The sequence below is a fragment of the Echiichthys vipera genome (assembly GCF_963691815.1).
Source record: "Echiichthys vipera genome assembly, chromosome: 15".
Classification (NCBI taxonomy): Eukaryota; Metazoa; Chordata; class Actinopteri; order Perciformes; family Trachinidae; genus Echiichthys; species Echiichthys vipera.
The window spans coordinates 18,113,751-18,127,242 of record NC_139840.1 but is presented as its reverse complement, the minus strand read 5'-3'; the positions used below and the strand labels follow the sequence as shown (position 1 = coordinate 18,127,242).

The window sequence follows — 13,492 nt, the reverse complement described above, 5'->3', positions numbered from 1 at the left end:
CCAGTCAAAACGCATTTTTTAAAATCTATATGTGGTATTACCGCTACTGATTTAATGTCAAAGCGGTTTGCCACAGTCATTTTAAAGAGCTCCTTCATCCTAATGCCCTTATTTACTTTCTTGCCATAAGTCAGATGATGAAGATCTCATGTCTGTCTGAATATGATGCTACAGACAGCAGCTTGTTATTTTAGCATAGCATAAAGACAAGCCTGGCTCTGTTCAGTCGTTATGTGCACTCTATTTCTTTGGATACAGCCAGGTTTGCTGTTTCCCACTGTCTACAGTCTTTATGCTAAGCTAAGCTAACAATATCCTGGCTTCAGCTTCAGCTTCATATTTAACAGACGGATGGGAGAGTGATTGATTTCCTTGCACTGAACCGTTTACTTCTGCAATATCATTACAACTACTATGAATATTGTTACAACTGCTGCTTTACACTACCAACACTACAGCAGAACTCTAACAACAACCACTCTAAGAACTATTCCAACCAATAGTACGCCTATAACTGCTGATTCTACGGCTACTTACACGTACACAAACCAATCCAACACACCTGAGCCCAGAGTGGCCAGGGTCATCTTGCCTGATTAGACTTAGGGTGGTGTGAAGGGACCAGCTGGTGCTGGGAAAAAAAGGCCTGAAGGAATTATTGACCCATCTCAACTCTCACCCCCTCATTCGCACATACGCACCCTGGGCTGTGACCTGTGAAATTACTGCTCCGCTGGTGAGATTTGTTTCTGAGGGGCTCTATCAGCTTCTCAATGTGCCGTGAAGACAGGTGAGAAAAGAGCCACAAAGAAACGCATGTAAAAGTAGACAGATGCTCGTTATACGCACACACACACACACACGGTAAAAGCAACACACATAAACATATTTTTATATTCACAGAGCACAGCAAAGTAAAGAGTGCCTTATAATGTTAAAGTTGCTCGTCAAACCAACCACTCCACAGTCAGCTCGGCTACTTTCCTCTGTTAGAAAATGTTAAGATTTTGGCTTTAATCTTTTTAATTTATTCTGGTATTTAAATCAGAATGGTGTGTGGCATTGAAAAAAAAGTGCCATAACTATATGTCTGACTGTCAGCATAAAAAACACACACATTTGATTTAGTCTATGGCTGTGGTGCTTCAATCCTGCTAACCAAAGGTCACAGTAATAGTAACATCTAGCACTATTTAGACAGAGAAGGAGAGAGAATAAGAAATGCAGTTGATAAACACATGCAATGGAGTTCTCATTCTTAATATGCATGCTGCTGAATATTCATGAAGCTAAAAACACATCCAATTAATCTATGAATTATTAATATTCATGATAAAAGCTTATGCATATGCATTTACTCTTTTATTGTTGGCCTAAGTGCCACTGAGCACCATTGTGTGTGATGGACTCAAGATCTTTGTGTGTGTGATGAGAAGGAGAGAGGGGGGGGTAGAAAACAGAGGTTTATTTGTCTGCCTGCATGTTTACAATTCTGTTTCTTTGTAGCGACTATCTCCCTCCTTCCTTTTGCTCGTCTGTAGCTCTCTAACAAACATCTGCATAACAAGGTGTAAGACCAGAGGAGGTACAGAGCAGCGACACTGAGAAACACAAATGTTTATGCATTCAAAGGACGTGCTTCCACATTCATGTTTTCAGGTAATTTTCTTTTCTTTTTAAGATTTCCACACACACAGAGGAAAAAGACTATTATTTCCATGTGTGCTTTCTGCGATAACCTACACTGCATTTTAATGCAGACCAACTCGCAAAGTAGTTGATATCATTGACATATTTTTCTGTTTTTGTTGTCTATACAAGCAGAACATAGACATTTGATGAAGGTCATTATCAAATTAAATCTAAACAACTTTATTCATGCAGCACTTTTCGTACACAAGGCAACACAAAGTGCTTCAAGGAATAAAAAACAGAAAAAATAAATAAAATAACACCAAACCCATTTACCCCCCCCCCCCCCCCCCAATCCACAGACCGAGCAACAAATCATTCTCAGATATTAAAAGTACTCAATGCAACAGAACTAAACAAACACAGACTGTGTAAAACGAGATAAAGTAAAAGCGTGGCTCAATAATTACTTCTAATCCCAGCTAATCACCGCAACTTCAAAATGTACATAAATACTTCTATATTAATCACACCTGTATTGGGGATCACATATTTTGATATTTCAAATAACAGACTATGGAATAAAGGCAGGGATAACCAAGTAAAGCAAGGCCTTGGCTTTCCTCCATGTTTTTTGTCAGTTCCTTTTAAAACTGTCAAGTGAAGAGCTCCAGGGGATTGCATCAAGTCAAAAATACAGAGCAAGTTGTGCCTTTAGTGTGGTCGTAGGACCAAAAGAGGGAAAAAGATGTGTAGCTTTGACATATTCTGGGTTTGAGAGAGGGAGACAAAGGGAGAGAGAGTACTAGAGGGACAGGAAAGAAGTGGGTGTGAAAAGTGAGAACATTAGATGGACACTGACAGAGAGTAGGAGCGTGAGCGACAGATGGACAGAGAGAGAGTGATTGAGAGAGCGAGGTCCAGAGATAACGGATCAGCTCTGTTATCAACAGGCCTTTGTCCATCTCACCTACATAAACACACTCTCTCCGCTCTAATTGCCTAACACAATCATGTGAAGTAAACAAGTGGCCGTTTGAGAGGCAGACAGTCGGGCGTTCACATAACCACCGCCATGTGTCATCGATGTGTTACCATGGTAATGGAGCTTTTTTGTCTGATCCAGGACCAACTCTTATTTACATCACCAGCAGCTCTCACACAGTTATGTGACAGACACACACTTAATACAGCTCACATTCAAAGAGAGGGTAGGGGAGTGTATGGTTACATAACCAAGCACGTCACTCACATCTTGTGACGACACCCTCCAGCCTGATGATGTTCGGATGGTCAAACTGTCCCATGATGGAGGCCTCAGACAGGAAGTCCCTCCTCTGTTTGTCAGAGTACCCCGCCTTCAGACTCTTGATGGCCACGTAGATCTCCCTCTTTCCCTGAACACGCAGCCGACCACTGCACACCTCCCCAAACTCTCCTACACACACACACACACACACACACACACACACACACACACACACACACACACACACACACACACACACACACACACACACACACACACACACACACACACACACACACACACACACACACACACACACACACACACACACACACACAAACACACACACACACACACACACACAAACACACACACGCGCACGCACGCACACGCGCGCACACACGCACACACACACACACACACAAAGGGAAAAGGCAGTAGGGATTTGAATTCAAGTTGAATTTCCACTGTTTTATTAATATAGTCTAACTCTGTTTTTCTCACTGTTTTTTCTGACAACTCACCAGCTCCAATGACCCTCTCTATGCGAATATTAGAAGCATCAATCTCTTTAGCAAAGTCCCTTATAGCCTGGTTGGGATCTTCGTAGGTGTGAGGATGGATGTAGGTCCGGCTGCCTGGGAGCTTGACTACATGAGGAGAAATTGAGAGGGATGAATAAAAAAAGATAAATGCTAAATCTACTGAAATCTAGCCAGCTTTTACTCAGTGTATGGTGTTACATATATTTTAAAACAGTATTAATAGGGTATTGATCCCTCTAGGGAAATGGTTTACTCCAGGAGCCGACATTGATTCCTACCCATTTCAGCTGTGTGAATTTGTGTTGAAACGAGAGCTTGAGCGTGGGTGCTCCGTTATTACATAATTAAACACATAACTACTTTGTTAGCAATGGTGTTAAAATGATGAATAATTTTAACAGGAACCCATAAAGTTCCTGCTAAAATGCCAGCAAATATTTGTGCAAGAACATGTGAAAGAATGTGGTTTATTCAGCTAAGAATGCTACAGCACACTAACTATATGTTGATCTGTAGCTCTAAGTGTTCTTATGATACATTTGCAGGTATGCACACAAAGTTTGACTGTGAATAAGCAAACAGTAATTGTCAGGGTGTACTTTGAAGTACTTTTGCTCCAGACAATGGTGTTGTCCATTGCAGGATGTTGTGAAGCATGGTTTGAAGATGAGCTAAGTGTGTGCGGGGAGCTGCATAAGCACAAAGTTACATTTAAAAAGAAATTATTTAGTTTAACAAACAAATACAAAATGGATTTGTGTGCATCATGCTATACTATTACTGATTACAGTGATGAATTCTGGTACATCATATGATAAACTGAAGTATTCCTATTATTAATAGCAATAAACAACATTTAAAATGTACAGTATTTATATATGTATGTGCATGTGTCTTTACCCCGGCCATGTTGGAACTGCATCTTCTCTTCATCAGGGTCCTGTTTGGCTTTGATATATCCACAGTGCCTGAAAAACACAATTCACAGCTGCATTATGATCCAGTATATAGACCTTTATGCACTGTATAAACTGTTTTCCCCCACACGGAAACCAATATCGCTTTGTGGCACGTCAATGGAAGATCACACACCCTTGAGTGTAATCCACACAGGTGTTTGATTAAATCTATGCTATTTCCAGGAAGATCCCAGGCTACACTGTGCACAGCCAGTAGCTGTGTGTATGAACAACTAGATATTTTCTTTTGTCTCTATGCACCTACTCCTCCGTATGAGACAAGCCCCGGAGGGAAAAAATACCAAACTGTTCTTGTTTTTCTTTGCGTCTAATTCCGCACTTCCCTCTAAGCCTTTATGCCTGAGGTTGAGTGAATGAGTGTATGAGTGTGTGTGTCGTAGATGTTCCTATAGAAGCAGATGTATGAGTAAGGCACTTTACTCTCTTTCCCATCTATGGACCCCTCTGGCCGTTAACCACTGCCTTCAATATTATCATGCGTCACACACACATAGACACACCTCTGTGCCCTTTTCCCGACCCCCCGTGCACACATCCACACACCCTGCAGGGTGGGTCAGTCCAACGATCAAGCCCAAATATTGACAAATTGATCAACTCAATCCTGCCGTCCAGCTGTGAGGAAGTGTTTAACTTACTGCTTTACCAACCCTCAGAGGGGGGATGCTGCTTGTGTGTGTGTCTGTGTGTGTGTCTGTGTGTGTGTGTGTGTGTGTGTGTGTGTGTGTGTGTGTGTGTGTGTGTGTGTGTGTGTGTGTGTGTGTGTGTGTGTGTGTGTGTGTGTGTGTGATTATGTGTATGTGTATGTGTGTGTGAGTGTGTGTGTGTGTGTGTGTGTGTGTGTGTGTGTGTGTGTGTGTGTGTGTGTGTGTGTGTGTGTGTGTGTGTGTGTGTGTGTGTCCATTTTGTTGAGCTTCCGTCTCAAACAGTGCTTAACAGCTGTGATCACCCGTAACACTGTCTCTGAGATATACAGCTCTTTTAAATCTTCCACAAACATTTTAGGACAAAAAACATATAATGTAAAAGCGGTTTCACCTAACGAGGGACTAAACATCACATAAATACTGCAGCCTCCTCTCCCCCCTCTTTTTCCATCTTATCCAATCCTCCTCAACTGTTGGTTGAGACTGTTTAGACTGGTTGAGACTGGTTGAGACAGGTAAAGCAGCAACCAGTCGTAACGTCTCTCCATCATGAGGATAAATAGATTTGGGCCTAGAGCCAAGAGTAACTGGGAATCGGCAACACAGACTGAATGTGATCTAAGGAAGCAGAGTGGAGGAGGACAGAGGAGAAAAGGAGACTAGAGAAATACTGCGGCAAGCAAACATTTTACATAGAAAAGGGGGAGAGGGGAAGTTGGATAAAAACAAAACTGAAAAAAATAATAAAAGAGAGGGATACTCAGTGGAAAAGAAACCCAGTCAAGTGTTTGGGACAGAAATGGAGAGAGGTGGGGTCTCACTGGGCTCAGTAAATCTCAGTCATTTTGTGTTTAATCCTTATGTTGATTTTACACAGCTGAATGCATGGTATAACCCAGACATCAATAGGCTGTCTTGGGAATATACACAGACACACACACATACGGCTAGAGACTAGTTGCTGGTGTTTGGGGATAAAGAGGAGGGTGAATAATGATCTTTGGGCCCCACCTGGTTATCAGCTGGGCTCAAGCCAGTCAAACACCAAGGGACTATCATTACCCCCCTGACACACACTCACACAAACCCAGTGCTTTGGGGCATGTGTTCAGAGCATATGGGGAATGGGGACATGGGTCACACCTCTGCTCCAACTGTGATAATCCCGTGGGAGCACAAACCCACACACTCGTGTAGTTCTGCAAAAACCACGTTCGAAACACTTCCCCTCACTGCTGGATGTGTGTATGTGTGTGTGTGTGTGTGTGTCTCTCTCCACGGTTGCATGGCTGCATATGTGAGTATGTGTGTGTCTGATGGGAAATGAACACATTTCCATAGTAATTACAGAGCGACTCATTTCTCCTCTTCAGTTAGAAGTGTCATGAATCATTAGCGCTGTAGTCTTAAACATGGCACAAAACCTGACATGGCTGTGGCTTTTGTCCCCCCCCCCCCCCGACAGCTGTGTCTCACAATTTTATTTAAGACCTTCAACTTATTGCATCTGACCCGTAATTCATCTATTAAAGAGTCTAGGTAACTAGAGAACTATGTAGAAGCCATGTTTTGATGCCACATTAAAAAAACACACGTGGCAGCAGTACAAAACCAACAAAACAGAAGAAATAGTTGTCATAGGGTAATCTTACATTTATATGGATTATTCTCATTAGCAGTTGTTTCATGTTTAAACAATGAGGCTGCTTGTTCTGCATGTAAATGGTCTACTACTCCCACTTTCTGTCAAATATATTCAGAATAATTTTCTTCTGATCACTATCCAGCCATTACTCCTTTTTTGGTGGAACAGCTTTAGACCAGCTTATCGCTTTTTGCTGATTGCCATTAATGGTAAACAATACACCTGAGTGATGTAGCTTGGGCCTGAGTCCATTTTACACTTCACAGCTGACATAACTCTCTTCTTATTGTTGCCACATGCTACTGTAGTTTGCATTAATGTGTTTTTAATGTTTGTTTTCTCCGGCTTTTCTGACTTCCTCCCACAGTCCAAAGGTGTAAGGTTAATTGCTGACTCATGAGTGTAATTGGTTGTCTGTCTCTATATGTCAGCCCCGTGATAGTCTGGCGTCCAGTCCAGGGTGTACCACACCTCACGCCCAATGTCAGCCGCGACCACGAGTGCAGTAGGTGTATTTGAACAAAAGTTTACATTCCGCTATTCATGTGTTTTTGTCACTTTCCAGCCTTATTGAGTGGCCACCTGTCTAATATTGATTTGGATTCCAACAGGTTTTCGTTTTAAACTTTGAGCATTCATAGAGTCTTCAGCTGGAACAGAATTTGTAATGAGATAGTCCTCCTCGCATCACCTCCAGCTGCTTCTTTATACTGAAGGGTGAAGTTAGCTCTATTGGTCTCTGTGGGAGAAATCATTGTTCCATTTAGCTGCCATCTAATTACACTATACTCTGCTGTTTCATGCAGCAAACACAACCGTGCACACACAATTGTATATTCATGCAGTCTTAAAGTACACAAACCTGCTCCAATCACACAAAAACACACACTTTAATGGACTGCGATATCACCATCACACCGGGACTCTCACCTTTCTCTCTGCCTCTCTCTGTTCCACTTCAGTGAGGACAACAGGCTATCCCTGTCCTCCAAAGCCACACACTCCACATTTGCATATCAATTTACTTTTTAATATAATACTCTGTCACTCGAGACCCATTTGTCATTCCGCTAGCAAGCTCCCACCTTCATAGAACTCCTTCCATATATTATCGTCGCCTTTGCCCCTCCCCCCATTTTCCTCTCCCTTCCTGCCCTTTGTCTCTCTGGGGTGTTAACATTCTTTCTTAATTCTACCTTTAAGTAAAGGCATTCCCCTTTTCAATAACCCATATATCCTCTTTTTCTTCCTCATGTATCCACCCATTCATCCTCCCCCCAACAGGCCCTGTCCTCTGCTCTTTTTTCTTCCTGCTGTTTTTTTTTTGATAGTAAGAGTGGATACTGGAAGCTGGAATGAGAAATAAAGAGGTGGGGAGGGAGATGGAAAAAAAGAGTGCTGACAGGCAAGAACGCACAATGGGGGTCCAAGCCTGCATACCAACTAACAAGCAATCAGATGGAGGAGAAGATCGAGGAGAGATGGGGAGGCAGCCATATAGGAATAGAAAACTCGAAGGTTAATGTAGGGAAAGTGGACCAAAAAAAGGGTGGGGCATGGTTGTGTGCTGCGACAACAGGAGCTGAAGATAAGAGAGAGAAGACATTACAAGAAGAAAGAGTGCTATACCGAAATGGAGAGAGTAAAATGGGAAACAACAAGGAAGAGATGTCCAATGTGCAGGAGAGGAGGTGATTGAAACAATGAGGGATGGAGACGCCGAATATTGGCTGCATGGATTGAGGATTAAGAAGGACAGAGTAACACTATCAGCACAAAGCTCCCGGCGGAGCTGAGTAAAAGAAAGGATCAGAGAGTTGATGGACAGATTAAAAGCAGATGACAAAGACAAGAGCGACAGTCAAGAGTGTGGCTGCATGACATGTCCTGAGAAAGAGTGAGAAAACAAAAGAAGAGACTAAACCATAACATAACAGTAAATTGAAGAAAATAAGGCCGGTCAGCGGTAAACCAAATGTCATATGAGTGTGACGGAGGAGTTAAATAAACTTAAAATCCTTATGCCATATTTATTGCTTTGACGCACTTACTGTAGACCCTAACGAGAAAGTCAGATTCTACTGTTAAGGCAGGTCACCAGTCCATCACAAGGCTACTACAAGACAGATGAACACACTCAAATTGGGGTATTCAGTCCGCCTGACACTGGTAATAATCCAGAGCACATGGAGGTCAACCCACATGAACACAGGATTCAAAATGTCTTTCTGTCAGTTGATAGCTTTAACTATTCATGTGGTGCAAACATACTGTAGCCAGAAAGTAGTGATACTATACAGTTTTCTGGTGGCAAGACAAAATGCAGGTGGCCCATGCCGTGTGTGAATTAGCCTGAGAAGACAATCAATGTTCTGATAGTGTTACGATTTACCTAATCTTCATGTCTTGGTCTATTTCGCCTCAATCACTATTATTGCTGCCATTCCCCTCCTCAGTCTAAGTCCAGGCTGTAAAGAGTGAGAGCCAACATCGACTGCACTGAGCTGCACTGATTTGTACTCCCTCTGATAATTAAAACCAGCACTCAGTGATTATGCTGTCATTTTAGTATCCTGCGGCTGCTTAAGGCAGACAGTGCAGTTCAGAATTACAGTGAGAGAATGACCTCTATGGTCATCATGTCACACACGAATACTGTGCTTCCTAGGGATGTCACAATACACTTTCGAGGTTCAAGGTCACAATTCTCTTCAATAGTTGATTTGTATTTTTTCAGCACTGACAGCTATGACAGGATTCGTTAAGATTGACAGATTGTTGGTTTAATGCCCTGACAACTGTCATTTCCATTTTCAAATTGTTCTTTAAAAAGATTCATGATATGATACATATATGTGATATCACCGCTATATTTTGGGGGGACTGTATCAAAAAAGTTATCTTATGAAATGTATCTCCTGAGCCACTAGAATCCCGATCTGCATCAGAGGGGAATAGAAGAAAGGAAGAGAAACGTACTGTATGGAAATGGCTTGGGTGTGAAGCAGAGAAACTGAGGAGGAAAGAGGGAGAAAATAGAGAGAGAACACAGTGGCAGAGTGAAAAAAGGATGCAAAGAGGAGATCAAACAAGAGGAAACTTTGGCAGGTTGGGACAAAAAGCTTAATCATGCACTAAATGCAGAGAAAAGTTGAAGAGAAGAGGTAAATTTGGATGGTTGAATAACCTTGAAACAAAGTGGGACAAAAGAAACAAGCCAAAGACGAACTAAGTTGTGTGTGGATGATGATGTGTTGGTGACAGGAGATAGGAGAGACTGTTTGTCTTCATGCAAGTGAATAACCTTGGACTAATGTTAACCTGAGACATGGAGAGAGCTAATAAAGTGTGTAGTTCTGAGCTGTGTGTTATCACCTGTTTTTTTTTACATTACTGGCCCCATTTTATAGGATTAGAGTCTGGCTGCTGGCTGGAAGACGGGAGGAGAAATTGATACACTCAGAGACAAGGAAAAGTCAAAGGGGATCATTCATACAGAAAGATACTATGTTTCCTTTCCTCTCCTCTGCTCCTCTTTCATTTCCTGTCTCTCCACATTATTTTCCCGCCGCTAATCAGAATGACTAGAAAAATGGAATCCGTAAATCATTAGTCACCCCTCCAGCATGACACAATGAAATGACACATTTAGCCACACACACACACACACCCTGCTGTGGGTATCTGCTCTCATCATTACTCATGATAATGGCGATTCCATTTAATATCAAGCTATTAAATAAAAAATAATTACTGGGAATGAAATCAATGGATTACATTCACTCTCATTATTTCACAGGCAAATTAAGCCTCGCTCACCAACCCCAAAAAACAAAACGCTTTCACTGCTCCAGAGCTAATAAACTGAGGTTGATAAAAGCTGATTGTGGATAATTAATTAAGAGTCAAAACGGCATGGAAAAAAAACAACAAAAAGTCTGGTTGATATGACCCCCAGGAAAAAGGACCAAGATTTCTTTTTCGGACGTGTTTGGCACCGGCTGAGCACTCTCTGACCACACTGTAAAAAGATTTACTCAGCTCGGGCTAATTATTAGGAAGGGGGAAATGATTAGTTGTAGATTTATGAGTAATAAATCTGTCTATGTTTCATTAACAACCTGTTTGGAAACATTTCATTTAGCTCCTGCTCATTAAAGAGAGTGGTAATGAAAGGAAAGGAAATGAAAGTAAAGGAAAGGAGAGGAAAGGTGGTGAGAAGCAATGAGGTCTGGAGAAGGTCTGTGGTAATTGGAGTAATGTAGCAGAATTTTTACCAACCTGGTGCAAAGGTTAACTGAGCGAACATGGAAAGAGTGAGAGACAAAGCAGAGGAGCATGTGTGTTGCTCCAACCAATGTATTTGAATGCGCTGTGAACTTTGAAAACCCCAAACGAAAACAGTTTTTTTAAATTCGTCTGATGTTTATAGGACATTTGATCAAGCCCACGGCAACATCTGCTCATTTGCATAAAGCATGTGTGAAATAATTTTGCACCTGCGGAAACTAGCTGCCATTATTGCACTGTTTGTAAATTACTTTCTATGCATTCTGCAGAGAAAGCTGTATTCATCTACACCCTACAGCTTAGCTGCATTAATTGAAAGCACCAGCATCCAAGCAACACATACAAATCAGTCTAATGACCATAAACACACACACATACACACACATCCGCATTGCATATATGCACACACACCTCCCCATGCTGGCCTGTTTTATTTCAGATACACAGATCGCCTGACTGCCAAATTGTTATTATTGCTATTATTAAGCAAACAGACCAACACCACCCACAAAATTGACAGAAAATCAGTATCATTTGGCAAACATGGGTCTATTATTTGTGCCTTTTTTCTGTTTCATTTTGTGGTTCAAAACTGAGCATTTATCCAAGCTTAAAAACTCACACCCATTGTAGTCTTTGGGGTTTTTAATTTCAACTCCTCACATCTCCTTAAAAATCCAAACAAGTCGCACACACATACTGTAACATTTAGTGTTCTTCAGTTTCTCACAAGACTCTTTCTCTTGCTCACCTCTGAGCCCCGTTGTCTACTCACTCAACAGCACGTTTTAAGCCGCACATGCTTCCTCTTCTTTTTTTCATTCTTCCTCTCCTCTTTTGTGTCATTAAGTTTTTAAGAATAACCCTGGGCTGCCACAACAGATGCTGCGGAAGTAGAGCTTACGTATGTGCACAAATACGCACATCAACAGAATATTATACAGGGTTCAAAAGGTAGAGCTTCTAACACTGTCTAATAGAGAGACTGAAAAGTCTTCCTGCTAGAATCAGCCACGTTATAATAACATCTTATTTTCCTGTATAGCTTTCTCTCTCGGCCTTTCACTCTTCATTTTTCAAAACTCTCCTCAGAAAGAGTGTTTTTTTGCCCTTCGAATCTAGGCTGGTACAATCGGCCTCTGGAAAGTTGTATCTTCTTATTGACGTGGATAAAGCTGAAACACCCTGAGAGATGGTGATCAATAGATGTCTGTTTGAGCTAACTTCTGTGGAAAAAATATATCTAGCTTTAGGGAAAAACTTCGTCCTATTTCGCACTAAACAGATTGACTCCCTGCGGAATATCTCTAGCTCTGACAACAGCTTCACTTCATAAAGGCAGACATTGAAGCACATAGCACATGAGACGGCTTAAAAAAAAAAACAGGCATTACATAGCCCAGATGGATCAACTTCACGCTGACTTCTCACCAAAACTCCCACATTAAAAACACAGAAAAACATGCGGGAATTTGGCGTATAACCAAAGCCTGCAGCTATTCGGAAAAGGAGATGGTTGCAAGGCTGGGGGAGTCATTAGACTGCAGACAAAACAGAGGTGCACACACTCAACGCACACACAGATGCTGGGAGGCAGACACTGTAACGTGTTTAACAAGGAGTGAGAGAAAGTAAGGACTGAAGAGGAGAACGCTTTTTGAGTGAAAGGCCATCTGCTGAGTCCGTGGTGATGCCAGTCGCTTGCTTGCATCCCATCGCGCGCACCTGCCAGCCTGCCAAAGCACCCTCAGGAGGACAAAATCCCCAACTTCACACACAAACACACGCTCGTGCGCATATACTCGCAGGGCAATAACGACACACACACAGCTATAACTGGTGTGATTTGTCAGCGCCGTGCGGCTTCTGAGGAGCTTTCGACATTTTTTCGTGTTTTCCCTCCTGAGGTAACAATAGCATAACAGCACTTTATTAAACGAGAACAGGACAGAACAGAATGGCCTGCAAATCAGCCCGTTTATGAGGCATGGCTGTGCAGTACCCTGCCAGAAAAGGCTGCGGGAAGTGTGTGTGTATGTGTGTCTGAGTGAGAAAGACAGAAAGACTGTGCGGGCATTCATTGTTATTTTATAGTTCGGTGATAAAAGCCTCCCTATCAGGGTGGTCAAAATGTGGTCAGGATTGTGGATTCAATAGGTGAACTAGGTGTAAAACAAGAACAAAAAGCTCTCCAGCACTTGTATCCAGTCTAGTGATTATCGGGGAAATGATTTAAACAGCTGACATTTAGGGAGGAAAGTGGCCTTACAAAGGTCTGGTGGGAAATCATTTCAACCCTGGCTGACTCTCAATGTCAATTTCAATTCCATTTAATCATCGTCCACATTGAATGGTTCTCAGCAAATGCACCCAGTTCTCTGTATGTTACGGAGGGGGCGTTCATCCAAATGCAAATTTCAGGAACGGAAAAGGAAATGAAAGCCAGAGAGCCAAAGATGAAGCAACATAAAGAGAAAAGCAGAAGCCGAGAGAGTGTTGAATGG

The 13,492-nt window shown here is 42.1% G+C and overlaps 1 protein-coding gene across 1 annotated transcript in view; it reads right to left on the bottom strand.

Moving 5' to 3' along the window:
• Positions 1–13,492, bottom strand: part of LOC310957642 (ephrin type-A receptor 3-like) — a gene marked incomplete at both ends in the record, with an annotated part of 78,039 nt that overhangs the window by 12,167 nt on the left and 52,380 nt on the right. The window contains 3 exons of the mRNA XM_083928297.1: positions 2,885–3,070; positions 3,406–3,531; positions 4,327–4,394. Of these exons, the coding sequence (XP_083784423.1) occupies positions 2,885–3,070; positions 3,406–3,531; positions 4,327–4,394 (380 nt within the window). The remainder of the gene's footprint in view (positions 1–2,884; positions 3,071–3,405; positions 3,532–4,326; positions 4,395–13,492) is intronic.